General features: G+C 39.3%; 1 protein-coding gene across 2 annotated transcripts in view; it reads right to left on the bottom strand.

Moving 5' to 3' along the window:
- The window catches only part of RNF217 (ring finger protein 217), a 132,019-nt gene extending 105,480 nt beyond the window's left edge, over positions 1-26,539 (bottom strand). For both annotated transcript variants that reach the window (XM_060616561.3, XM_060616562.3), the window contains exon 1: positions 25,551-26,539. In XM_060616561.3, the coding sequence (XP_060472544.1) occupies positions 25,551-26,420 (870 nt within the window). In that variant the 5' untranslated portion in view covers positions 26,421-26,539. The remainder of the gene's footprint in view (positions 1-25,550) is intronic.
- Between the last annotated feature and the right edge of the window lie 421 nt (positions 26,540-26,960).

Here is a 26,960-nt window from a genome sequence, read left to right as displayed (position 1 = left end):
AAAGTAAGTGTAGAATACAAAAAGGCTTATTAGTTTGACAGACTTACAAAGTTAGTGAAGATTTAAAATGTTTAAAGGGTGTGATTACTCACTGTATTATTTATCAGCAGAATATTCAAATCCACCATGTTATTGAACCAGTTGTGTCACCTGTGAAATTCATCCACTTTCTTGGACTTAATCATGATTGGCTCTGTGACTGTCAGTAATGGAAGCTGAATATACTGACTTGCCTTACTACACAGAAGAAGTTTGATGGGTTACTAATGGTAAGGTTTTAACTGCAATTTTTCAAGCTCATGGTCAGGTTGAAATTTTTCTGAATGAAAAGAAACATCTTTAACAATCTTTAGAAATTAGCTTTTGCTGAAAACTTTATATTTATTAATAAATTCAACCTAAAATCACAGGAACTACAGCACTTATATGCCGAAGTTATACTGCAACAAAATCATTTTGACTACAGACATTTGAGTCACAAGAAATGTCAAATGGCTTTATAAACTTCTCATACTGTGGAAAATTAAAACAAGAAGATATCCGTTCCCACACAAATTTACGGCAGATATATTTTCTGAACCCAAACTACAACTCCAACACCATTTTTGCACCTTGATGCAGTGCAATGGAATTTCCATATTTCAAAATCCACTTAAGTCAATCACAAAAGACCACATATTGTATGGTTCTATTTATAGTAAATAAGCAATCTATACAAATAGGACGTAGATTAGTAGTTTCTTAGGACAGGGGGCATGGAGAGGAGGGGGCAGAGAGTGACTGCTAATGAGTATGGGGTTTCTAAGAAAGAACTAAAATACCCTAAGATTAGATAGTGGTAATGGTCTCACAACCCTGATACTAAATAGCATTTAATTATACACATTAAGTAGGTGTGCTGCATGACACATGACATACATTTCAATGAGGATGTTTTTAAAAATGCATGGAACTATGCAAATGAAGAGCTTCCCCTTACCCTTAAGCTGGAAGTAATTAATTTGTAATATGACATTCTAAAAGACAAATATCAAGAGAAAAATCTAATAGAATCCTATAAGGGACTTCCAAATCATGAATATGCATACATGCTAGAGGGATGATATCAGTGTTTGGCAATACTTATCCATGTGAAAAGACATTTTAAAGACGAAATATGTAAAATCTCAATACAGATCAGCTATAACAGATGAATATTTGCAATTAATATTGATGACAGGAAATATTATGAACCCCAATTAAACAAAATCTTATCCCAAAAGAATTTTATTATTCTTCATAGATCTATAATGCAAATATAAAAAAATCTATTATTATAGTTTCATTTTATTCAATAAAAATATGTGCAAATTTGCTTTTTATTTTTTTCTAAGTTCTTACATAATTTGCTTTATTTTGCTTCTTGGCCTGCAAAACCTAAAATATTTACTATTTGGCCCTTTACTGAAAATGTTTGCCAACCCATCATATAGAAGACAAAAGGAACTGATGTTGGAAAATTGTTTTCAGTAAGCAAGACAAAGAAACTCTTTCACAAATGGAGAAATCGGTTTAATTCAGATTTTAAAAAAAAATCTAAATGAAATGATTAGGCCCAATTATGACAAAGATATACAATAACCAAAATACATTAAAGTAAAGGCTGAGGACAACAGGGGGAGAGGCATCAATGACGGAAGCCATGCATATAATATCTTTGTAAAAATCCAGAAGATACTTGAGATCCGTTTTTGAAAATAACATCAAAGGAAGCTTTGCCTGATGGTTGTCCTCCTCTTCCTCTGACCACAAAATGGCATCTTTATCAATGTGAAAAAAAAATGCCAACATGGCAATAATCAAAAACAAGGTCACAGAAGAAGGGAAAACATTTATAGAAATACTGATCTTTGGTTTTGTAAATAGAAATAAAGGTCAAGAATACCAACTTGGTATAGTTGCACCTGGATGGGACATCGAAAGATACAGTTTGAACTTTCTCCTTTAGTAGAGATGATCATTTCTAACTTAGTAACCCATCTAGAGTTTATTTTTCAAGAAAATGAAAGAAAGGCAGAGAAGAGCTATAGATACGGCCTTCATTAAGAACATGATGGAGGCACCTGGGTGGCTCAGTCAGTTAAGCGTCTGGCTCTTGATTTCAGCTCAAGTCATGATCTCAGTTCTTGGGATCTTGGGATCTTGGGATCTCAGGTCTTGATCATCAGTTCATCGAATCAAGCCCTGCATCAATGCAGAGCCAGCTTAGGATTCTCTCTCCCCTCTCCTCTGCTCTTCCCCCAGCTCACTTGCATGCAGTCTCTCTCTCTCAAAAACAAAACATGATTAATAATTATGGTCTATCATCCATACCTTCCACCAGAGAGATCCCTAGAGCTTTGGCTAATACAGAGGTTTACTGTGGTAGGGCCACAGATCTAAGAGGGTGAATTTAAGCCAACCATCTCTATTGTAGTATGCTACACTGCTCTTTGTAGAAGTGTGATATCTAGTAAAAAAAATGCTAGTTTACTTACAAAATAAATCTAGATTATCTGTCACAACGGATGTGAAGAATGTAGCCTTCATTATCCCCGATTCTATAAGGGCACCATAAGTGGGCCCCATAAGGGCACTATAAGTGTGTTTAAAATGAAGTTAAAAAAATAAAAATATTTTCTAAAAATCAAATACATACTAAAAAGTTAGATTAATGTAACATATACATGCTCACAACACTCATGATTAGCAAATGTTAACATTTTATCATTCAGCTTCCTATTTTTCATATAAAAAACATTACAGATAAAAATATAATTCCTTATTGTCTCTCTCTTCTTCCCTAGACTTAGACACTGTTATAAATCTGGTTTATGCTTTTATTTCTTATGCTATGCTAACAACATATCTTTGAAAACTGTATGTTTTAAAATTGCACTGCCTTGAAACTGTTTAAATTCTGAAAGCTATTTTTTACTTAACAGTATACTTTCTATATATATATATATATATATATACACACACACACACACATATATACATATATATACACGTGTACGTGTATATATGTATATAATTACATATATGTATATGTATATATATGTATAAATATGTATGTATGTATAATATATACACACTTCTGTTTATATACAGATATAGATATAGATAGATTTAGTTAATTAATTTGAAGTCCAGTTGAATCTTTTACTTTACAAATATATCAAGGTTCACTCATCCATTTTCCTAATGATGGAAATTCATTTCCAATTTTCCCTATTACATATAATGTTGCAGTACATAGCCTTCTACATCTCTCTCACACATGTGCAGAAATTTTTCTAGGAACCAGCAGGCACTGCTGGTTCCTAGAAAAGGAAAAAACATCCCCTTTTCTCCATATTCTAAACAGTACTTGGTTTGCATCAGACGTTTTAAAAAAAAAATTTAAGTTTATTTATTTATTTTGAAAGAGACAGAGAGCAACAGAGGAGGCACAGAGAGAGAGAAAAAGAGAGAGAGAGAAGAGAGAAAGTGAGAGAGAGAGAGACTGAGAGAGAGAGAATCCCAAGCAAGCTAGACACTGTGCACACAGAGCTTGATGCAGGGCCTGAACTCATGAACCGTGAGGTCATGACCCGAGCCGAAACTGAAAGTGGTAAGCTTAACCAACTGAGCCACCCAGATGTGCCCCACATCAGACTTTTTAATCTTGCCACTCTTAAGTGTGAAATATTATTTCATTTTGTTGTTAACTCGTGTTTCCCTCACTTGCATGAATCATAATATGTCCTAATAATGAGTATGAACTTTTTTGTATATGCTATTGGCCATTTATTAAACTTTCCATTTTTCCATTGAATGGTTTATCTTTTCCTCATTGATTTGAAGAAGTTTTTATATGTGAGGGATAATAATCCTTTATAACATATATATTCTAAAACTATTTTCCAAAGATATGAATTGTCCTATACCTTATTTGAAAGTATTATTTTCTCCCTTCAGAGATTTTTCACCAAGACGAAATCTGCCATTTTCCTTTCGAGTTGTATTTCTTGGCGCTGCCTAAGAAATCTTATACACCAAGGTTACAAAGACATCTGAAAATCTATCCTACTAATAGATTTAAATTTTGATTTATACAGAGTCCTTTAATATATCTGGGCTTCATTTCTCCCTATATTGAAATAATCTTATTTAATTTTTACATGGAAAGCCAATCATCCTTGCACACTTATTGAAATGTCCACTCTATCCTCATTGATTTATGTGGCAATCTCTATTATGTCCCAAGTCCCCATTAACAACTGGGTCTCATTCTTAGGTCTTTTTTCTATTCCACTGATTTTTTTGTGTATATCTATAAAAATACTACAGTATCAATTATTTTTAAAATGTCTTAATTATTCAAGAGGACAAATTTTCCCTTCCTACTTATTCAAAATCTCTTTGCTAATCCCAGACCTTTATTTTCAACACAGAAATCTGTTGATATACATTAAATGTGTAGGTTAATCAGGAAAATTGACATCTTCATGACATTTCATCTTCCCACTCAATGGGACATAATCTCTCCATTAATTTAGATCTTCTTTTATTTCCTTCAATGATTAATATTTTCTGTGGAAAGATCATGTATGTCTTTAGATTTACTTCTAGGAATCTGTTTGAATGTAATTCTGTTTCTCATTGGTTCTGGCTGATGAATAGTATACCAAGATTTCTGTGAGCTGTTCCTATAGCTAGTGAATCTATAAAATTCTCTTTCTGGTTCTAATAGTTTATCTCTGGATTCTCTTGAATATTCTACTTAGGTAATCTTACCTCTAAAATAAAAACTATTTATTCTCTTTTTTTCCAAACTGTACGTCTATCTTTCTCATATTGCATTGGCTAGGGTAACCACAATAAAGCTAAACAGTAACAGTGGTAGTGAGAATCATTGCCTTTTTCTAATTTAGTGGAAATGCTTCTAAGGTTTCACCACTGAGTTTGATATTTAGTATAAGTTTTTGATATACCCTTAAAAGCGTAAGAAACATGTTATTTTTTTATTTGAATGAATGCTATTTCTTCACCTATTAAAATCATTGTATGGTTTCTCTCCTTCAATCTATTAATATGATAAATAATATGAAATAGATTTGTTGACATTAAATAAAGCATGTCAGCATTCCTAAGATAAATTCTCCTTGATTGTGATGTAAGAGTGGCTTTTAAAAATTGTTTTAAATGTTTATTTATTTTTGAGAGAGAGAGAGAAACAGAGTGCAAGCAGGAGAAGGGCAGAGAGAGAGGGAGATACAGAATCTGATACAGAGCCTGGAGCCTGCTCTGAGCTGTCAGCACAGAGCCTGACACAGGGCTCGAACTCACGAACCGCAAGATCATGACCTGATCTGAAGTCGGAGGTTTAACTGACTGAGCCACCCAGGTGCCCCAGAAAGTGGCTTCTAAAAATGCATTTGGCAAATTTTATTTAACTTTTTTTTTTTTAGGATTTAAAAACTAGTATGAATGAGAAAAATGGAACTACAATATCCTTTCTCTTGCTTTGTAGTCTGCAAGTCTGTCTTTATGAAACTCACACTAGCTTCATAATATTAACACATTGTGCAGTGTACAAGGGTTCATATACACCAACCCATTAAATGTCTTTTCCAAAGGTTATATGGTTATTACATGACAAAAACTGAAACTCAAATCTTATAACTCCAAGACTCTTTCTACTGGTCCAATAAGTAAGCACTACATTTGAAACAGGTCCACAAAGCACTGTAGGAAATTAATTAATTAATTTTACTAGGGATGGAAGATCACTATTATGCACCTCCCCCCTTACAAATTGAGGGTGATCATGAACAACGGACTAGAATGACCAGTATTGCTATTTTTTACCAGTCATCTCTGTTCACATAAACATGTGATTGGAAAGAATCACATTTGATACACTGATGTCTGTCTTGAATTTGATGATATCCAAGGTCCTTTCCAGCACTGAGAAGGTAGGATGTAAGTCCACTAAACCACTATTCAGGCTCCAGATTTACATTCATACTGGCCATATTTCATCTGCTACCTCAATCTTCTAAGTTTTGTGCCTTTTTCTCTATACTAAATAAACTATTCAGAGCTCTAGCCCAATACCTTGTTTATCATGAAAAGCAAATAATCACCAGAACTGGCCTGTTTCTAGCTCCCAAGACATAAAAACTTTCCAAAGTTACTGGCTCTTAACCTTTTTTGGGCAGTGGAATGAAAACTCAATAAATGTTACGAAGCTCCTCGCAAGAGAAAGGATTTTGCATAAGATTTTAGGGCATTTACATCCATTCTGAAGACAACCTATGAACTGGTAAGACTACCAAGTAAAGAACTCCTATGTGGGAGGATCGAGGAAGTGGTGAACAGGAAATATATTGAAAGCATTTTTTCCCCTTGAAAACGAAGTACGCTAAAAAGTGGAACTTCCACTAAATAGTTCCATCATTTCTTCCCTGTTCTCACTGACAGCACCTGCTAGCCAAGGAAAGATGAATGGCTTCCCTTCACAGTTCTTCAGTCTTATTCAAAAATAACATCTGATGGTATTGGCATAAAAACAGACACATAGACCAATGGAATAGAATAGAAACCCCAGAACTAGACCCACAAACGTATGGCCAACTCATCTTTGACAAAGCAGGAAAGAACTTCCAATGGAAAAAAGACAGTCTATTTAACAAATGGTGCTGGGAGAACTGGACAGCAACATGCAGAAGGTTGAAACTAGACCACTTTCTCACACCATTCACAAAAATAAACTCAAAATGGATAAAGGACCTGAATGTGAGACAGGAAACCATCAAAACCTTAGAGGAGAAAGCAGGAAAAGACCTCTCTGACCTCAGCCGTAGCAATCTCTTACTCGGCACATCCCCAAAGGCAAGGGAATTAAAAGCAAAAGTGAATTACTGGGACCTTATGAAGATAAAAAGCTTCTGCACAGCAAAGGAAACAACCAACAAAACTAAAAGGCAACCAACGGAATGGGAAAAGATATTTGCAAATGACACATCGGACAAAGGGCTAGTATCCAAAATCTATAAAGAGCTCATCAAACTCCACACCCGAAAAACAAATAACCCAGTGAAGAAATGGGCAGAAAACATGAATAGACACTTCTCGAAAGAAGACATCCGGATGGCCAACAGGCACATGAAAAGATGTTCAACGTCGCTCCTTATCAGGGAAATACAAATCAAAACCACACTCAGAAATCACCTCACGCCAGTCAGAGTGGCCAAAATGAAGAAATCAGGAGACTACAGATGCTGGAGAGGATGTGGAGAAACAGGAACCCTCTTGCACTGTTGGTGGGAATGCAAATTGGTGCAGCCACTCTGGAAAACAGTGTGGAGGTTCCTCAGAAAATTAAAAATAGACCTACCCTATGACCCAGCAATAGCACTGCTAGGAATTTATCCAAGGGATACAGGAGTACTGATGCATAGGGGCACCTGTACCCCAATGTTTATAGCGGCACTCTCAACAATAGCCAAATTATGGAAAGAGCCTAAATGTCCATCAACTGATGAATGGATAAAGAAATTGTGGTTTATATACACAATGGAATACTACGTGGCAATGAGAAAAAATGAAATATGGCCTTTTGTAGCAACATGGATGGAACTGGAGAGTGTGATGCTAAGTGAAATAAGCCATACAGAGAAAGACAGATACCATATGGTTTCACTCTTATGTGGATCCTGAGAAACGTAACAGAAACCCATGGGGGAGGGGAAGGAAAAAAAAAAAAAAAAAAAAAAAAGAGGTTAGAGTGGGAGAGAGCCAAAGCATTAGAGACTGTTAAAAACTGAGAACAAACTGAGGGTTGATGGGGGGTGGGAGGGAGGGCAGGGTGGGTGATGGGTATTGAGGAGGGCACCTTTTGGGATGTGCACTGGGTGTTGTATGGAAACCAATTTGACAGTAAATTTCATATATTAAAAAATTAAAAAAAAAAAAAAAAAAAAACAAAAAACAAAAATAACATCTGAGTAATACAAACCCATTTCCATTCTTCTCATTAGAATCTGAGTAAATTACTTCCACATACCATAATGTCATCAATTCATGACATTTTTTTCTGTATAAATAGATTACTGATGTAGTCAAGGTAACTTGGGAAACAAGCGTTTGCATATCATATGGAAATATTTATAAGGCTTTTGGGTGTAGGTAACATAAGTAAAACAATTGTTTGTTTTCAGGATCTACTATAGCATCATACGTAAATATATTATTAATGGTAAACTGTCTACAAGATGACAATGGTTATAAATTATTTTTATTAAAGATTTTTTTTTAAGTGATCTCTGCGCACAACATGGGGCTCAGACTCACAAGCCCAAGATCAAGAGTCACACACTCCTCTAACTGAGCCAGCCAGGTGCCCTGGCAATGGCTATAAACTATTACATAAATGCATTATTTATACAAAATACAATGCAGGAGTACTTTTTTGGGGTGATTGAGGGTGGAATTTAGACTATGGGATTTTTCCATAAAATAGGTATCAACCACATTTTTGCTACAGAAAATATTAAAGTATGTATAGAGTAAACATTGAAAAAATGTGTATTACCTTATGAACTAGCTTCTATCCTTCAATAAAATAAGTACTTCTGAGAAAAAAGTTAGTGTTGAAATCCAAAAATTAAATCCCTTTCATACTTACAGAAGAAAAACACTATTTAGTTTGAAATGAGTGGACTCTTGAAAGGCAGATTAATACAGGGTGGAGGGAATAGTTAAATTCTTTGTAAAGAATTGAAATAAGGCATTATAAACTTACTGAATATTCTAAACATGAAATATAAAGTCCAGTTTTTAAATTACTTTTTCTCAAATTGTTTTATAAACATTAAAGCACTCCTAGACACCACTCAGTATGACTATTCACCCTAATTTGAAAATATTTTAAATTTAGTAAAGACTACTGTTTCGTAAATTACTTTTTCTAGTGGTAAGAGTTATACAGAAAAACAACTGACAAACTCATCATGATACAAATGTATAGCGTTTAGGGGCTCTTGGGAGGCTCAGTTGGTGCCTTGGGCTCTGCGCTGAGCATGGAACCTGTTTAAGATTCTCCCTCTCTGTCTCTTCTCTCTATCCCTCTGCCCCTCTCCTGGCTTACACTTTCTCTTTCTCTCATTAAAAAAAGGATAAAGAAAAGGAGAAAAGAAGAAGAAACAACTTCTAACTCATCTGCTCTTTTTTAAAAAAATGTATAGAGTTTATAGTCTTCTAAACTACCTTAGGCAACCTGTATATGAAACAAATCAAATCTTTTTTAAAGATAAATACTTGAGGTTTTCTCATAGATTTTAAAATAAAATCACATCGACATTTTATTACTTCAACTGAAATACTCCTGGTTTTATGATCAATAATAGAGTGTCATTAGAGGAAACACTTCAGGATGCTCTGAAATAAACAAATGAAAAGTATGAGCCAGAGGGGAAAGTCAGTTACTCAGCATAAAATCAACAGAGCAAATCTTTGTTTAAGTAGTTGCTTTCTCAGTGTACTCTTGCTAAACACAAAGGAAAGGACAGCCACAATCAAAATAAAACCACCACTGCATGGTTAAGCCCTGACCCCAGGGCCTTTCCCATTAAAGGTAGAGGAAGTGCAACTGACACCAAAAGAGAACACTGTTACAAAAACAAGAATTAGAAGAAATGAGGATGCGTAATAAGATGGGAATTGACTGAAGAAGCACATGACAGTCACTCAAAACAATTTTGAAAAGTACAGACAAGAACTAAGTGGAATTATGGAAGAATTCTCTTAACCTCCTCTTACCACTGAAGGTTGACCAGTAAGACCTCTGTAATCTGTGGGAAGGTGGGGTATGAGTTCCTAATTGTCTTCAATAATGATGAAAACAAACTGTTGAGCATAAACTAATGAAAGATTAACAACAGTGCAAAAAATCAGCAGGGGATAAATCAATTTCCTTGATAAGTTGATTCTAACATTCAGTAAAATAACAACTTTGGACACCTATTAAAAAGATACATATATCCACGCCCCTTGTGGAGCCCAACATGAAGCCTGAACTCATGAGATCAAGACCTGAGCTGAGATCAAGAGTTGGACACTTAACTGACTGAGCCACCCATGCACTCCACTTTTGTATTTTTTGATCAGTGACTGTTTACATGGTGTCTTTGGAACAAACAATTAAAAGCAACCAACTAAATGAAAAAAATGCACCCCAGACAGGTAAATTGGAGAAGGAATCAAGTTGAACAGAGGTTAATCCTATACTGCTTGAAAGATGAAGACTGTAGCTGCTGCATGGAGTTGTACAACTCAGGGCTTCTGAACAGAAAGGCTACAAGGACTGGCATGACATCTTGTTGTGCCAAAGCAATGCATTCTCAAACCCTGTAAAGGCAAACTCCGAAAAGTGATAGGACAGGAGACAACCATCTCCAGTGTTTGCACATTTGTCCAAACCACTGGTGTCTTTGCTCTGCACTATTGCAACTGCCTCCCAATCCACCTCCCACTGCTCTTCTTGGCCATCCCACACCTTCAAACACAATTCATTCTCCACATAGAAGCCAGAATGTTTTTAAAGCATTAATTGTCACTCCACAGTTCTACCAAATGGTCCAATGAGTTCCCATCACAGTTGGAATGATATATCAATTCCAAAGCAAGGCAACACAAAGCTACATGATCTAGCCTGCATCTACCTCTGTGAGCCACCTCCAACCTGGCTTCTCTTGGCTCCCTATTCTTGAAACACAGTATGCCTTAGCATAAGGACACCAGGACTCTGCCTACGGTGCTCAAGTCTGTGCTGAGGTCTTTATTCTCATGACTCAGATCTCACCTCTCCACCTTATTTGCCATACAATCCATCTGAGCTTCTCTGTCTAGTCATGACGGCCTGCACACCCTATTTCTACAAGTGTGTTTCTGAGTGTATATGTGTGCTTGCTGACTCCACCTTACTTGGAGAGATGCTCTACCTCTACCCTCCTTCTCCTCTCCCAATGCACCCATCAAAAACTATTCTTTAAACAATAGCCAAGTTTAAACTTTTTCTCTTCCCATAAACACAGCTTCTCTTCATAGAACCACTGAAGTCAACAATCAGCATCACATAATTTAATCACAAACATTCCCTAATCTTTTCCTGAGAGCTTATTTTTCACCTACTGAATTTCTAAACTTGACACAAGGATAGATCACAGACTACTCTACGGTGATACATTGTTACTTCTCATAGTGATTAGCATAGTGCTAAGCAAATAATTCCGTGCTCAGTAAATATTTTTAATAGAGTAAAAGTACTCTAGCTCCCCCTCCCCTTTGATTCTTTTAAACCCACTGAATGCTAGAGAACAGATCTTTATAGCCCGACTGCAGTGAAATACACTCTTGACCAGTGGAAAAGACTTCTCTATGGAAACATCTCTGTAACTCACTGATTATCTATTGGAACATGTGATTCAATTATTTTTCCAGAAGTGGTGATGAGATTAACAGTAATTCTTCCGTCTTGTCTCAGCTACAGTCTTATGTTCAGAAGCAGACACTTTGTGACATGACTGTGCAGAGTTAAAGGTGGTTTATGGCAGATCAGCATGTCATTAACCAGCCTGTGAGGGTTCTGACTGCTTGGTTTCGGCCTCATTAGCACCCTCAGCAAACCAACAGGGTGCTATCCAATTCATCTAGATTATAACAAGCCAAAAGGATATTTAAACAAAATAATCTGAAAGTTCTAATGAGTTTTTTAGCATCTTAATTTTATTTTATTAAATGATACAAAACATCTCTTATAACTAATAAAAATATTAATAATCACAAAAGCAATATGTTAGAACTGTTCCTTATTTTCAAAGATCTTCATTCAGCATTTGGTAATACTGGTGGTGTTCTAAGGTCTATGTTCAATTTATTCTGATACATTGTTTTAATGAGTATCATAAATGAAAAAGCACCTCACATAGACACAGAGAGGAAAAAAGTGCATAGTTGCATGTACTTAACTAAATCATTATACTTATTTTTGAATCTCATCTACCAATTATACAAAGGATGGTGCTGAAATTCACCTAATAGATTTCCATCATCCCTAATGGCAATTAACTATTCCTGCAACTAATCAGAAAATGATAAATTTTTTAACAAATGGGTTAAAAACTCTGAAAAATTCATTTGGCTGATTTTTAAGCAAAATGGAAAAGCAAAACTGTTTCCAAGTTTTTATTACTTATTTTAAAAAAATTTTAATGTTTATTCATTTTTGGGAGCGGGTGCAGGGGCAGAGAGAGAGGCAGGGAGACAGAGAATCTCAAGAAGGCTCCCTGCTCTCATCGCAAAGTCCGAGGTAGGGATCGAACCCATGAACCATGAGATCATGACCTGAGCCAAAGTCCAATGCTCAACCGACTGAGCCACCGAGGCACCCCTTTTTCCAAGTTTTTAAAGTTTGTAGCTATACTGTTCAAAGGAAAAACATACCGGAGTGGGGCACCTGGGTGGCTCAGTAGGTTAAGCATCAGACTTCAGCTCAGGTTATGATCTCACGGTTCACAGCTCACTGGTTTGAGCCCGGCTTCAGGCTCTGTGCTGACCTTTCAGAGCCTGGAGCCTGCTTCAGACTCTCTCTCTCTCTCTCTCTCTCTCTCTCTCTGCCCTTCCCCCACTCATGCTGTCTCTCTGTCTCTGTCTCTCTCTCAAATAAATAAAAACATTTTTAAAAATTAAAAAAAAAAGATAGAAAGAAAAAAACATACCAGAACAGTATTTTTCAAAAATCCTGAAATCTTAAAAAATATATATTGGGAAAAATTACTATTTTTTCAAGTGTTCTTTCCCCAAACATTCCTTCTAAGCTCTCCCTTCATCTTAAGAATGAAGCCTCAATGACTCACAAAATGACATTAAAAATTAACAACAAAAAAGGTAAACCCAAGGGATATCTATTTTGGTTGATTCAAACTACACTTGAAATACATTAATTTACTTGTCAATGACTATACTTAGATTTTTGCAAATCAAAATCAGTAAACAATCCTTTTATGATGCATCAATAAACAATCTTGAGACCTTCACACTCACACACACACACACACACACACACACACGTGCATGTGCAGTTTTAACATAAGGCACTAACATATTTGACACAGAATTTTTTTTTTTTTTATTTTTAGAAGCCTATTCTTTTCAAAGTGCATTTTCACAACCATGAGGAGGAAAAATGATAACATAAGAAAAGAAAACACTGAAGTTAAAAGTAGGATTAAATGAGAACTCTTGGGATTTCACCTGTCATTTCCCACCATGGGCATCTTTGGCAAGAGAATTAAAAACAAAACAAAACAAAACCTACTGTCTACAGAACTATGTGAAGAAATTCACTTTCGTCACTAAGGCAAGATGTTTACAAAAAAGGAGTGCACCAAGAGCAGGCTTTATCGAAATCACTTCTGATTTGATCCTAAAGCTCTACTTAAGACATAAACTAATGAACCAAACTTGGAACATCAGAAAAAAATGGTATTGTCAAAGGGAAAAAAAATGCTGGTGAAATATTATGAGCAATTGTTTTATTTTACCTGCTGTTTTAAATTGTTGGGTAACCAGAGGAAGGGGCTGTGGTGATTTAACTTGCCATATACAACTCAGAGCTAATGAGCTTCAGGAGCACTGAGCATGGCCAATAATCATGTGAGGAAATAAGGCAAGAATCAACACCACAAAAAGGGAAGTAATTTGCTAGGTAGCCTATAATTAGCCTCTGAATCTTACAGTAGAGAATATGACTGAGGAAAATAGCTTAGGAAGATTTAAAAAGGGATTAGTCATTCACATGAATGAATAAGCCCAGAATTTAGTTACCTGAGCCAGAGGGAGGAGAGGGGAAAAAAAAAAAAAAAAGCACATCATAAAAACTATAAGGCCCCTTCTGTTTCAGGGTACACAGATCCTTAATCTGGAAGAGGTTTCTGAGAAAAATATATATGTTACTGGAAATTTAGACGACATTAATCAAATAATAAAATCACCCAAACTAGAATACCATAAACAATAAATATCCAACGGTGGGCCAATTTAGCAAAGATTAACTAGATTTAATAATCCTAAAGTATTATTAGAAATAATATTATTTCTGTATAGGACATGACTGATCTATAAAAAATGTTATATTAACTATTTTTACACATAAAGATACTTAACTTTTTAAATAATAATTTAACCATTACTGAAGCTAAAATTTTTATAATGGAAAGGAAATTACATTATATAGAATAATTTTAACTGGGGTTAATAATCAGAATAACTATAAGCTGATCCTGATACTAAGATATTTCCATTACAATGGGATTATCTAAAATCTTTAATTTTAAAAGAGAATGGCTTCTATGTAAGTTTTGCTTAAAACTAAGTAAAGCTTTATTATTAAATTAGTCAAGAATAAAACAGAATAAAACATGAAAACACAATACCAAAATGTATTAATCAGTATAATGATAGGGGTTGGAAATATTTAATGAAACAATGATAAGACATGAAGTTAAAAATATTAAAATTCAGGTTTAAAAGATTTACTACCTAAATTAACAACATCTTTTATTTTGGTCTGAAGCAGTGTGGTGGTTCACAAACGTGGCCCCAAATTCTTTGACACTTGCACAAGAAAAATGGGGGGTCTATGTCCTTTCCTCTTGAAGCTGGGCAGGCTTGTGACTGCCTTGCCAAGTGACACGGAGTGACTTACAGAGTTAGTGCAGAAAAGATCACGTAGCCTCCACCTGGCTCACTTGAGGCTGGCTTCAGGGGATGCCAGGCTCCACGTGAGAAGCCTGCCGCCCTGAGACTACCAGGCTGACAAAGCCACGTGGAGGCACTCCTGGCATCCAGTCCCGGCTGGGCTCCCTGACAATGGCCAGGGTCAGCTGCTAGCCACATGAGTGAACTGAAAGTACAACTCATGTGAACCACATGAGAAACCCCAAATGTGAACTGACCAGCTGAGCCCTTCCCAAATTTCTGACCCATATGTCATAAAACAAAACTGTTGTCTGAAGCCCCTAGGTTCAGGAGGAATTTGTTAAGCAGGAGACATAGTAACCGGAATAGGTTTTTATAATTAAAGAAGGACCTTTGTGATAGATGGGATGTCAGGATAAAGAGTCAGGCCACAGCATTCCACTGCACTCAAAATTTAAATATACCATGGAATAAGATATCAAAAATTCAGGTTCAAATATTTACCTTATTTTTCTGCCAACCTAAACGTATTATAAGTTACTTTCAACCACTCACTCAAACTTTTAACAAATATTTATTGAGCACCTACTCTATTCTGGGCTCCTTGCTAAGTGCTAGTTGTAAAAGCAGCTTAAAGAATAGTGGGGGCAGTAAATTAATCAAACTTCACATCATCGCTTCCACATATAATTCCAAAGGGGGATAAAAACAGAATGGTGGCAGAGGGAAAAGGACTCGAAAAGCACTGATTCAGTCTGGAGACTTGATGAAGGCTAAGCTCTGAGGATGAGGAGAAATTCACTCACAAGGGAAGGAGAGAGGAGAGCTGGAAGGGAGAAGGCACTGATGAGCAGAACAGAGCCTTAGCAGAGGTGTCACGAACTGGGATCTTTATGGAGAGTAATGGGAAGGTCTTAAAGGTTTTTAAGCAAGATAATGAAATGTTGAGATTTTCATTTTAAAATATCATTTTTGCTATCTACTGCAATACTTCATGTATTGACAACACCAGCCTCTAGTGTATTATTTATGGAGTAAATAAATAAGTCCACTCCACAAATATTCATTTCATGCTTCCCACATGCCAAGAGCTAAGAAATTAATCAGCAAAAAAAGATGGTCTCTACATGCATCAAGCTTTACAGTCTAAAGGAAGCAAAGAGCAGGAAATGAGCAATTTTTTAAAGGTTTTTAAATTTTAAATCCATCTAAAGATGAGGACTAGTTTTTCTTTAAGTTTATTTATTTATTTTGAGAGAGAGAGAGAGAGAGAGAGAGACAAAAAGAGAGAGAGGGACAAAAAGAGAGACAGGGAGGGAGGGAGAATCGCAAGCAGGCTCTGTTAGCATAGAGCCCAATGCTGGGCTTAAACTCACCATGAGATCATGACCTGAGCCAAAGTCAAGAGTTGAACGCTTAACTGACTGAACTACCCAGGTGCCCCAGGAAATGGGCAATTTAAATACCATGAAGTAACAATCTTACCGTAAGTAATCCAGGTATAGAGAGCCCAGAAAAATTCCCAATGGAAGACATGTCTAAGTTGAGACTAGAAGAATAAGTGTGAAAGGCCAACAGAATTGGGGGAATAAGGAAAAAAGTGGATCCCCCTAAGACAGAACCTCAGGTTACTAAAAGTAAAGGCTCATAACTGAGAGTCACAGAGTGTTCAAGGAACAAAAAGAAGCTTAATATGGGTGTAGGCTTAAGGGGGAGGGGTTAATAGGAGTTAGATCCCATGTAAACTTTGTTTAGATTCTATTCTAAAAGCAAGAGGCAGACACTGAAAGGCTAAGAAGGGGAGTACCAAGGCTAGTTGAGCATCTTATAAAAAACCCTCTGGCTATAGTGTGGAGAACAGATTGGAAACAGTCAAGATTGGAGCACTGGGACCAAGTAGGAAGCTGTTGTTAGAATCCAGGACAGAAAGTAGAGCCGTCAGCAGAGAAATGTCAGGAGAAATAGAGAACAGTAGGGAAAAGGATAACAATATATTTAGGAGGTAGAATTGAGAGGACTTGGTGATTAATTAGGTGAGAGAGGTGAGGGAGAGCAAGCACTCAATGATGACTCCCTAGTTTCTGACCTGGGTACAACTAATGGAAATGGGGAACCCCAAAGAAGGAGCAAGACTTCAGCAGTGTGGAAAGGATGATGAGGAAAGGGAGATTTAGTTGTGAGAAGTTTAAAGTGGCTGTGGGTGGGTGGGACATACAAGTGGAAAGGTACAGGAAAAAGATGGCTATATGGTACTGAAAGTGAGAAGAGTGATCCCGGCTAGAGAAAGAGATTTGGAAGTTCCAGAGCACATCGGTGTTACTTGAAACCATAGGAGTAGATGAGCTGGTCCCATTAATACATAATACTAATACCATACAGTGAGAACAGAGGGGTTAGATATGGATCAGGCAGACACCAACATTAAGAGATGGTAACACAAGAGAAAGCACAAATGGTGAACAAAATGAATGGCCAGAGAGTTAGGAAGGAAAAAGGCAAGTATGTTGCCATTAAAACTGGATAGCAACTTGAATTATAGCTTTTCTGAACTCAATTTCTCTTGATTTTCTTATGTGGAGATGAGCCTAGGTTTGGCAGGAAACTATCTCTGCACCTGGGCAAGTGTCCTCCACTTCCTCAGAACATGAAATTGAGTTCCTTCTTCTTGAACTAGAAGGCTTGTGATTTTGTATAATCCAGATATAAATTTAAAGGAAAAATAAAACAAATATATTTAGTTTACAAATAAAATAATAAATGTAAACAATGTAAAAAGGCTATGGATTTTAGAGCCAAATGGACATGAATGAATTTAAATCCCACTTGTGCCATTTCTCAGCTATGCGATTTAAAGTGAGTTATTTTATCTCTCTAACCTTCAGTTTCATCATACAACATTCTGCTACCTGAAGCACAGAAATGGAGCTGTTCCTATTTTCTCAAACCCACTCTGATCAGAGAGCCAATCTCACCAGTGCCAATGAAAACAGTACTATTCATGGTTGCAAAAGACCTCCTTGTTAGGAAATTGATGGTCAATTTCAACCCTCATCCTGCTGAAACTATCAGAAGCATTAGACAAAGATGATTATTCCTTCCTTTTTAAAACACTAGGCGCCTGGGTGGCTCAGTCAGTTAAGCGTCTGACTTCAGCTCAGGTCACGATCTCACAGTTCATGAATTCAAGCCCCGAGTGGGGCTCTGTGCTGACAGCTCAGAGCCTGGAGCCTGCTTCGGATTCTGTGTCTCCCTCTCTCTGCTCCTCGCCATCACGCTCTGTCTCTCTCTCTCTCTCAAAAATAAATAATTAAAAAATAAAATAAAATAAAATACCATCTTGGTTTGCTTCTGGGTAACCATTCCACCTTGGTTTTCTTCTTGCGTAACTGGCCCACACCATTTTAGATCCTTCCTGGTTCCTTCACATGTCCCAGGTCCCATATTAGTAAACTTTGGTGTACCTAGACACTGTCCTTCTCTATCTACTATCACTCCCCAGATGGCCCCATCTAGTCTCATGGCTTTAAATACCATCTACATGTCCAGAATGTTCAAATGTACATCTTTTGTTCATATCTCTCTTCTGAATGCCAGACACCAGCTGCCTACTCAACACCCTTTCATGAATGTCTAAACAGCTTTTCAAACTTAGCACGAACTCCTGATTCTCCCTACACCTAGTCCTCCTGCACTATTCCTCATCTTATTAAATGGCAACCCCATTCTTCTCATTGCTTGGGCTCAAAACCTATGTCATCTTTGGTTCTTTTTCTCTCATCCCACACCCCATCATCAGCAAATTCTGTCAGCTCCATTTTCACGATATATTCAAAATTCAACCAGCTCAACTCACATTCACCTTTACGACCCTACTCTGCACTACACCATCTCTCCTCTGGACTACTGCCATAGTCTTCTGATCTTTTAATTTGCATTCTTGATTCCTATAGTATAACATTCTCCACAAAGAGCCACAGTAAATCTCTTTTAAAGTTAAGTTATATCTGGTTATCTCAAAATCTTCTTACAGCCTCCTATCTCACTCAGAGGAAATGCAAATTCTCTATGGTCCTAAAGCCCTCTCCGACCAGCTTTCTCATTCCCGCTGTTTTCTTCTTATCGCTCCCCATCTCACTCCTTAGGCTTCAGCCACATGGATCCCTTCACCGTCCTGGAACACCCCAAGCAAGTACTGGTCTCTGGAACTTTATACTTATTATTTCCTTAAATATCCTCATGGTTTATTCCCTTATTGCTGTCGTGAAGATCTCTACTCAATGATCACCTTGAAAAACCCTCCCTGACAACTACCCCCCTCGATTGTAAATATACGAACGACCTCTTCCTCACTATTATCACCCTTCTCTTGTCTCTTTCTTCATAGCCTTTATTATCCCCTAATATACTAAATGATACTAATTATTTATCTTATAGTCTATCCCCTCTGGCTTAGGATATAAACTCCATGAAGGAGGGATTTTATCTACTTTAGTTCTCTGAATCCCCAACACCTACAATAGTGACTGGCATGTAATAGGTATTTAATATATAAATGAATTAAAATTCAATAATAAACTATGTAAGAAGTGCTTAAAATATAGATGTTCAATAAATGGTTGCTCTTATTATTTGTGGAAACTTAACCATACAAGTGTAATTACCCCAAAATTGATGGGACAAATAATACTGAGAAAGTTGAAAGAGCATGGCGTACTTCAGAAATTATTTTTCTATAGGCACTGAATTTCTTATTTTAAGACACAATTTGATTTGGGAAGGTTCATTTAGTTGATCATATGAAACTCTTCTGACAAAGTGAATATGAACAAAATAAACAAATTTTTGAAATTTTATAACTTTAAATATTTGCCATATCGTAAAGAATAATCCAAAACAAACTTAGCAAAAGCATGTTTTCTTTTAAGTAAAGGTAATAAATATTTTGAAAGGAGTAAGATATTTAATAATATTCTATTTCCAATAATTAGAGCTCTGAGAAATATGTGTGTTAAGAAATACATAATGGATGGATTTACTACTCTGGATTAAACACGACAGGTGGAATTGTAACGTGTTTACTAAATGGTAAGCTGGTGCTCCAGAAGTGGTTTAATAAAATCCTTCCAAGGGCACCCGGATGGCTCAGTCAGTGGAGTATGGACTCGACTTCAGCTCAGGTCATGATTGCAGGGCTGTGGGATCAAGCCCTGTGTCAGGCTCTGTGCTGAGCATGGAGCCTGCTTGGGATTCTCCCTCTCTCCCTTTGCCCCCACCCCTACTCATGCTCTCTCTCTAAAATAAAAATAATAATAAGATAAAATAAAAATGAAAATAAAACAAAATCCTCCCAAAAAGTAAGAAGAGAAAGAGATCCACAGTTGACTGGCAACTTAAAAGCTTATTTATATCCCCAGATAAAGCTGAGAAAAAATACTGCACACAAGGCTCTGAGATGGCTCCTGGAGGGAATTTAATACATTTATAGAGTATCTCATGGTACTTGGCCTACAGGTACCCAAATAGATGTTTGTTAAATGCGTAAATGATTCAGTAATAAATGAATACATTAATTATAAGAAACTACCACTCAGGTGTCTGTCTACAGTGCCCATTACAATCTCTTAACAAAAGGCTGGGAGTTTAAGTTCTAAGGCTCTTCTTTCTCTCTCTCTCACATCAGGAATAAGGAAGAGCCAGGGGCGTCTGGGTGGCTCAGTCAGTTAAGCATCCGACTTCGGCTCAGGTCATGATCTCAGGGTTCAAGTCCCACATTGGGGTCTGTGCTGATAGCTCAGAGCCTGGAGCCTGCTCTGGATTCTGTGGCTCCCCCCTCTCTCTGCCCTCCCCTGCTTGCACTCTCTCTCTCTCTCTCTCCCTCAAGAATAAATAAACATTAAAAAAAAAGGGGAGTAAGGAAGAGCCTTCCAGTATAAAAGCTGAGCTCTGCTCTAGAAGGAAAGAAAATCACCACTCTAAAGGTTACAATTGACGCCTTGGATAAATAGTACTACTTGTCATGTTATTTGAGATCTCTTAGGCAGTGGAGCACAATGCCGGGTTTTTCTTCGTAGCCTCATCTCTAGACAGCTGGAAGAGACGGAAGGGAAACACCCAGGCAACACACGGACAAGGTTCTGCTGGTTCAGACCTCAGCCCTCAACAGGGTATTTCGTCCACAGAAATCAAATGTCCGTTAAAATCAGATTTTGAAAGGTAAAAGAAAAAAGAGATTATGAAGGAGATATGAAGAAATTATTAGAGACATATTATTAAAGAGGCAGAAGAGAGAAATAAGGGCATGAGTCAGTAAGGTGTGAAAGCAAATGTTATCGCACCCTTCAAATACATGTGTGAGCGCACACATGCAAATTCTGGGCACAAAATAATAAGTTTACATATTCCTTCACTCTCACTTTTCAAACCTGCAGAGAAATGAAATGTATCCCAGTCTCATTATTCTTCACATTTTCAGGACTATCAAAATCACACCTGGCATGACAGGATCCAAAAATTCACCTGTGCGAAGATGGCTGTGTTCAAACTCCACATTGAACACATTAGCTTCTAAAAATACACAGGTTGGTTTAAGATTTAAAGGGAAAAAAGTAGGTTACACTTGTACCCATACAAGTCTGCGTGACTCAGAGTTTAATAATAGGATACATAAGATGTCACCCTTAGGTCACCGATTCTAGGGTGACTATAGTAGACTGTCATTTTAAGACATCACCATCTAACAGCTGCTTTGTTCACAATCTGTAGAAGAAATATGTTGCTTGTCTCTATTAATACTCATCTGACAGGTGTGTACATTCCAACTCACATGCACCTGCCAGTTGGGAGCTCTTTGAAGCAGAGTGATGAAAGCCACAACAGCTGTTACCTTTAGACAGTCCTTAGCATACCCAATGTTCTCTTTATCTAAAGTGCTAAATAGTAACACTTCATATTATAATAAATTTTACTGTCTGAAACCAAAACCATGAAGGAAAGATATCAACGGAGGATTTCTGAAATAAGTGCAATATCGTTCTCTGAAACAAAAGAAGGCAACAATCTTGCCTCCTAGGAAGATGTGGTAGAGGCCAAACCAGCTGAGGAGGTTAACATTTACAATGGCTCAGTGACCTGCAGACATCCCCGGACTGTGTGCTTTAGCCATGGTCAGACATGCATACATAGGTCACTGGGAAATGCTTCTAAAATGTATGTATCAACGACTTACGGACCCAGGCAACATACACTAGTGTAACTTCCACTGTATCTGTCATGTGTTCTACAGCCCTTAAGCCAACACCTATGCAGTGGCAAAGATTATAATTTATCAGTTCAACCCTTCACCATGGCAATTGAAAATTGGGTGGTACACACTGAACTGTAAAGTCATTCCACTAAGAGGGGCTCCCCGCAGCCCCAGTCATGGTGATGACTGGAGAAGAATATTATGTTTCAAGAAATAAAACTATTATTTAGAAAGCACAGTATGCAGGTATTGAAGTCATGGCCCAATCTGCTTTCTCTGTACTGAAATAATGACCACAACTACTCATCCGCCTTCATTACACATGCAGTCCAGGGCATTAATGGAAATAAGACTTACCATCTAAAAATCCTTGTTCCCACCTTCCAAGTTCATACCTTCTTTCAAAGAACTCAGCCTCCCTTTTTAGAAGAACATTAATTTAACCAGGCAATATTCCAACTCACATTTAGTATGTATTTTTAATGTGTGTATAAAATGCTTAATAGAAAATCACCTTTATTTTCTTAAGTGATGTCAAATAATGCACTATTTGACACAAACTCAAAAACAAGTGAAAAATATCACTAATAACTTTTTATTTCAAATGCATCATTTTATTTTAAAAGGTCTTAAGAGCCCTGCAAATTCGGTTTAACAGATTTTAGTCTGTCAAACCCATGAAAGCTTATAAAATGAGAAAGAAAGCACTCAGTGTGCCCTTTTGATCTAGCTCAGTAAGGCAACAAAATAACTCTGCAGTTTGATTTGGTTTTGCTTCAGAACTGGCATGTCATTACAGGTCACGGTCTGCAATTCTATTTCATTGATGAGGAAATTAAGGCATAGAGAGGTTAAGTGACATGGAAACATAGACCCTTTGAATAGAAGTGACCTTAGAATTAACACAGACCAGAAATATTACAACCACAAGCCTGTATGTATTTTTATCCAATTGGGAAAAAATTCCATTTTCATAGAAGCTAAAAGTTCATCTAAAAAATCTTTAATTCTAACTTTCATAGCAAACTTAGTAAACCTGTTATTTTTGTCTGCTTTAAGACTTTGTCTTTTGCCTTTAACTTGAAGCTCATGGTAGAATTTAGCACGCAAGTAGAATACCACTTTCTGGCAATGGTTGCTGGGGGTAATCTCATCCTCTCTTGGTCACTCAGCTCTTCAAAAATTTGGTAACTATTAGCTGAGCCTCTACCATATGTCCAACAGCATTCTAGGTGCTAAAGACACAGCAGTGAACACATCATGTCACAATTCCTGTCTTCGTGGAAACAAATTACATAAGTATAAGAGAGTGGGGTGAGGTTAAACTTGAAAAAGAGTGGTCAGTGAAGGCCATTTGGATGGCATTTGCATACAGATCTGAAAGAGAGGAGTGAGAGTAGTAGGCAAGCAAAGGGAATGGTATCCAGGGGGCTATTCCAGGCAAAAGGAACAACAAATGCAAAAGCCCTGGGGTAGAAGCTTGCCTGGCCTGCGGGACTCATTTTTCCTGTTTAATATTTTAATAAAGTAGGCTTTCTTTACTGAAAGGTCTGTCCAATACTTTGGAAGAAAATCAGGGACATACATAACACCCATAATTACTGCAAACAAGTTTCAGATACTATGTCACTTGAGAGAAGTTTCTAGTGTTTGTGTATTATAATGACACTGCACTCACCCTGCCACCCTTCCACTCCCCATTCCTTCTCTTCTCCATTACAGATCAAAATATTGACTGCCCACAACAAACTTATGGAGATTTATATATGTGTGTGTGTGTGTGTGTGTGTGTGTATATATATATATATATATATATATATATATATATATATATATGCATGCTTTGGGAAAAGGGCCCACCTTAAGAAAATCAAACTAATGCAGAATACCTCAACCCACACCAGCTACCCTCCTTGAACTTCTAAACCCACAGCATCTGTATCCAGCCTTTAAGTATACCTGGTATTGTTACTCTGTTTACATCTCATTATATGCTACCGTGTATTGCTCTTGCATACACATCTGCTCTCACAGTGACTCCCTTGGAGCAGGGCCCATATTTGGGGAATGTCTGAATCCCACCACAGGGATCTCACATGGATGGCACCAATATCTGTTTGCCGATGATGTCATAGAAACTACCACATGAGAGCAGACATTCCTCCTGTTTTAAGTATCTGTTTGTGGATACAGCATAAAAGAGACATCAGTCTCTTGCAGGCATTTGGATAATCTCAACCATCTTGGCTAACTTACTGTTTGTGTAACATTCCATTCTGTTTAAGTTTCCCTTTGCATTTTTCGGTTGGGCACAGTACACACTTTCAGTCTAGACACCAGCATGGATTAGCCACAAAACACACAGGAACCACACTGTGTGGAATCCTGTTCAGTTCACTTCAGCCAATGTTATTAAACACTATTACTGGAAAGGGACTCAGCATAAAACTATCAAACACAAGGACTACAAGACATTGCCCATACAGTCTGGCAAAACAAACAGACACATAAGGAACTTCAGTGCCTGCAAGGCACACAGAAGTATTTTGAAAGTATATAAGCAGCGGCCCGGAAGGTGAGGAAAGGCTTCCCAAAAAGAGTTGGCACCTGAACAGCCAAGGGTTTTGAAAGATGAATAGGCCTAGGACAATCAGACATGGGATCAAAGGGCATTCCAGATTGTGCAAAACACTGGCAGAAACATAACAGCTTGAAAACTACTGGAAGAACTCATTCACCATCAGTGAAGGGAAGCTGGTCTATTGCACGCTTAAGCTTTCCAAGAAAAAAAACAAGCTTTCAAATAAGGAGCCGAGGAAGAAAGTTTCACCACTGCTTGTTTTGTTAAGCCTCTTAGCCTCGCTTTCCTTTGTTTTGGTCTATTTTGTTCCCTCTTAAAGAAATAAAGTACTGTGCTGGCATAAAACTTCAGTGAGGAAAAGTACTTCAACTTTACTGTGGAATAAGAAAAATGCTAAGTAGGCATGGGCCAAGGAATGAATAAATGAATGAATGAATGAACAAATGAATGAAAAAATAAATAAAACTTTTCTGGAATACATAAATGGAGCACAATTTAAAATTCAGGCATCATGGACCTGAAATACTAATTCCAACAATTCCAACCCTTCTCTTCACCAACTTAATACATACTTACAGTGTTTTGTACCCACTATTTGTTCGTTTCGGGGATACTAGGCCTATGAGGCACTTTCATTGTCCTCCTTTTTGAGCGAGCTCTGGCTTGCAATTTAGTAAAAGAAATAAGCAGAGGACAATTCACTGTAGCCTGTTCCCTCCACGGTTGCCAACTTAAAGCCTGAAGCTCCTGCAGAGTTAAATTCCAGTCAAGTTAGCCGTGAGGTCAAACACACTTAAATAATAATTACACCGACAACAACTGAGATGTGAGAAACTGACAGAGGTCGTTGGTAGAATTGTCTCATCACCTCTTCCTGTGAACCCGGAGTTGGCGAGCTGGTGGAGGACCGCGTCGCCAGGGGCCTGAACACAAGAGGGGACAGAGTGGGGGTAGAGTTACCTGGGAGCTCAGGTAGACTTTGAGGCACTCCTCGCACACGGCCTTCTTGCAGCAGGGCAAGGGCTTGATGGGCTTGTCTTCCAGGCACACCCGGCACATCAGCACCATGAGGGGCACATAGGGATCCCCTACCCCACCCAGGTCAGAGTAGGGTGGAGCTCCCAACAGGCTGGGCACGGAGAATGGCTCGGGCGCCAGGTAGAACTCCAGCTCGATGCTGCCGCCGTCGGGGGACAAGGGGTCCGTCGGGAGGGACAGCCGGGGGCTGGGGAAGGAGGTGGGGGTGCTGGGAACGTTCGTCACCGGCGGAGCCCGAGGTGAAGATGCGGGTGGCGAGGGCTGCTCCGCGGTGGGGGCCTCGGGCAGGTCGTTCTCCACGCAGAACACGGAGCAGAAGACTTGTCTCTTGGCGGGGATTGGGCGCCGCTGACCCAGCACGTCCAAGACCAGTTCGTCCGCCGCCCCGACGCGGGTCCTGGGCTCAGGCTCTTCGCCCAGGGGCACGTCCTGCTGTTCATGCCCTCCCTCGTCTCGGCCCCCTGCTTCCTCCTCCTCTTCCAGCTGCTGCTGCAAAGTCTGGGGGTTGAGGGGCCCGGTAAGTGCCAGTCCCGCGGGCTGCCCCGGCGCTCGGCTCTTCCTCCCGTCCGGGCCCCCCCGGCTCCCCGCGGGCTCCGGGGCGCTGGTGTCCACGCAGCCCGAGTCGCTTCCGCAGCCACCGCCGCTCGGCTCGGCGGAGGCGGCGCGCGGCCCCGGCGCCCCGGCGCTGTCCCCCCGCGGCCTCGGGGGCTCGGGGTGGCCCGTGGCGCCGCCGGCGGGGGCCCGCGCCTCCTGCGGCCCGCCGCCGCTCACCGTGCTCTGCTCCTCGCCCATCGCCGCCCGCGGCCCGCGCCGCCGCTGCCCATCCAGCCGCCGGGACCCCCACCCGGCGCCGGCGGGCAGCGGGGGCAGCGGCTCGGCTCGACTCGCGGCTCCGCTTCTGCTTCCGGGTCCCTCCTCCGGGGCTGGGACGCCCCGAGCTCCCTCCGGGGAGCCCGTGCTCCCGGGCCGCGACAGGCAGGGAGCCCGGCCCGCTCCGCCGCTCCTCCTCCTCGTCCTCCTGCGCGGCCGGGAACCGCCTCGGGGGCGCCGAGGGCCGCTCGCTCCGGGCGCGGGCGCGCCCGCCCCTCATGCAGGTCGGGGCGGTGCCCCGGGGCCCCCGCGAGCCCCCGGGCGGAGCAGAGGGTCCGGGGGTGGGGGTAGGGGGGGAGGCGGCCGTCAGTGCCGCGCCATCGCGGGTCCCCGCTCCGGGCCGCGCGGGACGGGCGGCGGGAGGGCGGTGGTCGGAGCGTCCAGGGGCCTGTGGCGCCGCCGCGGCGCGCCCCGGGAGGTGCAGCGAGAGCGCGAGCGAGCCGCCGCGGCCCCTGGGGGAGA

Source organism: Panthera onca, chromosome B2 (assembly GCF_046562875.1).
Source record: "Panthera onca isolate mPanOnc1 chromosome B2, mPanOnc1 haplotype 2, whole genome shotgun sequence".
Taxonomy (NCBI): Eukaryota; Metazoa; Chordata; class Mammalia; order Carnivora; family Felidae; genus Panthera; species Panthera onca.
Note: the sequence above shows the minus strand (reverse complement) of the source record. Positions and strands in the feature narration are given on the sequence as shown.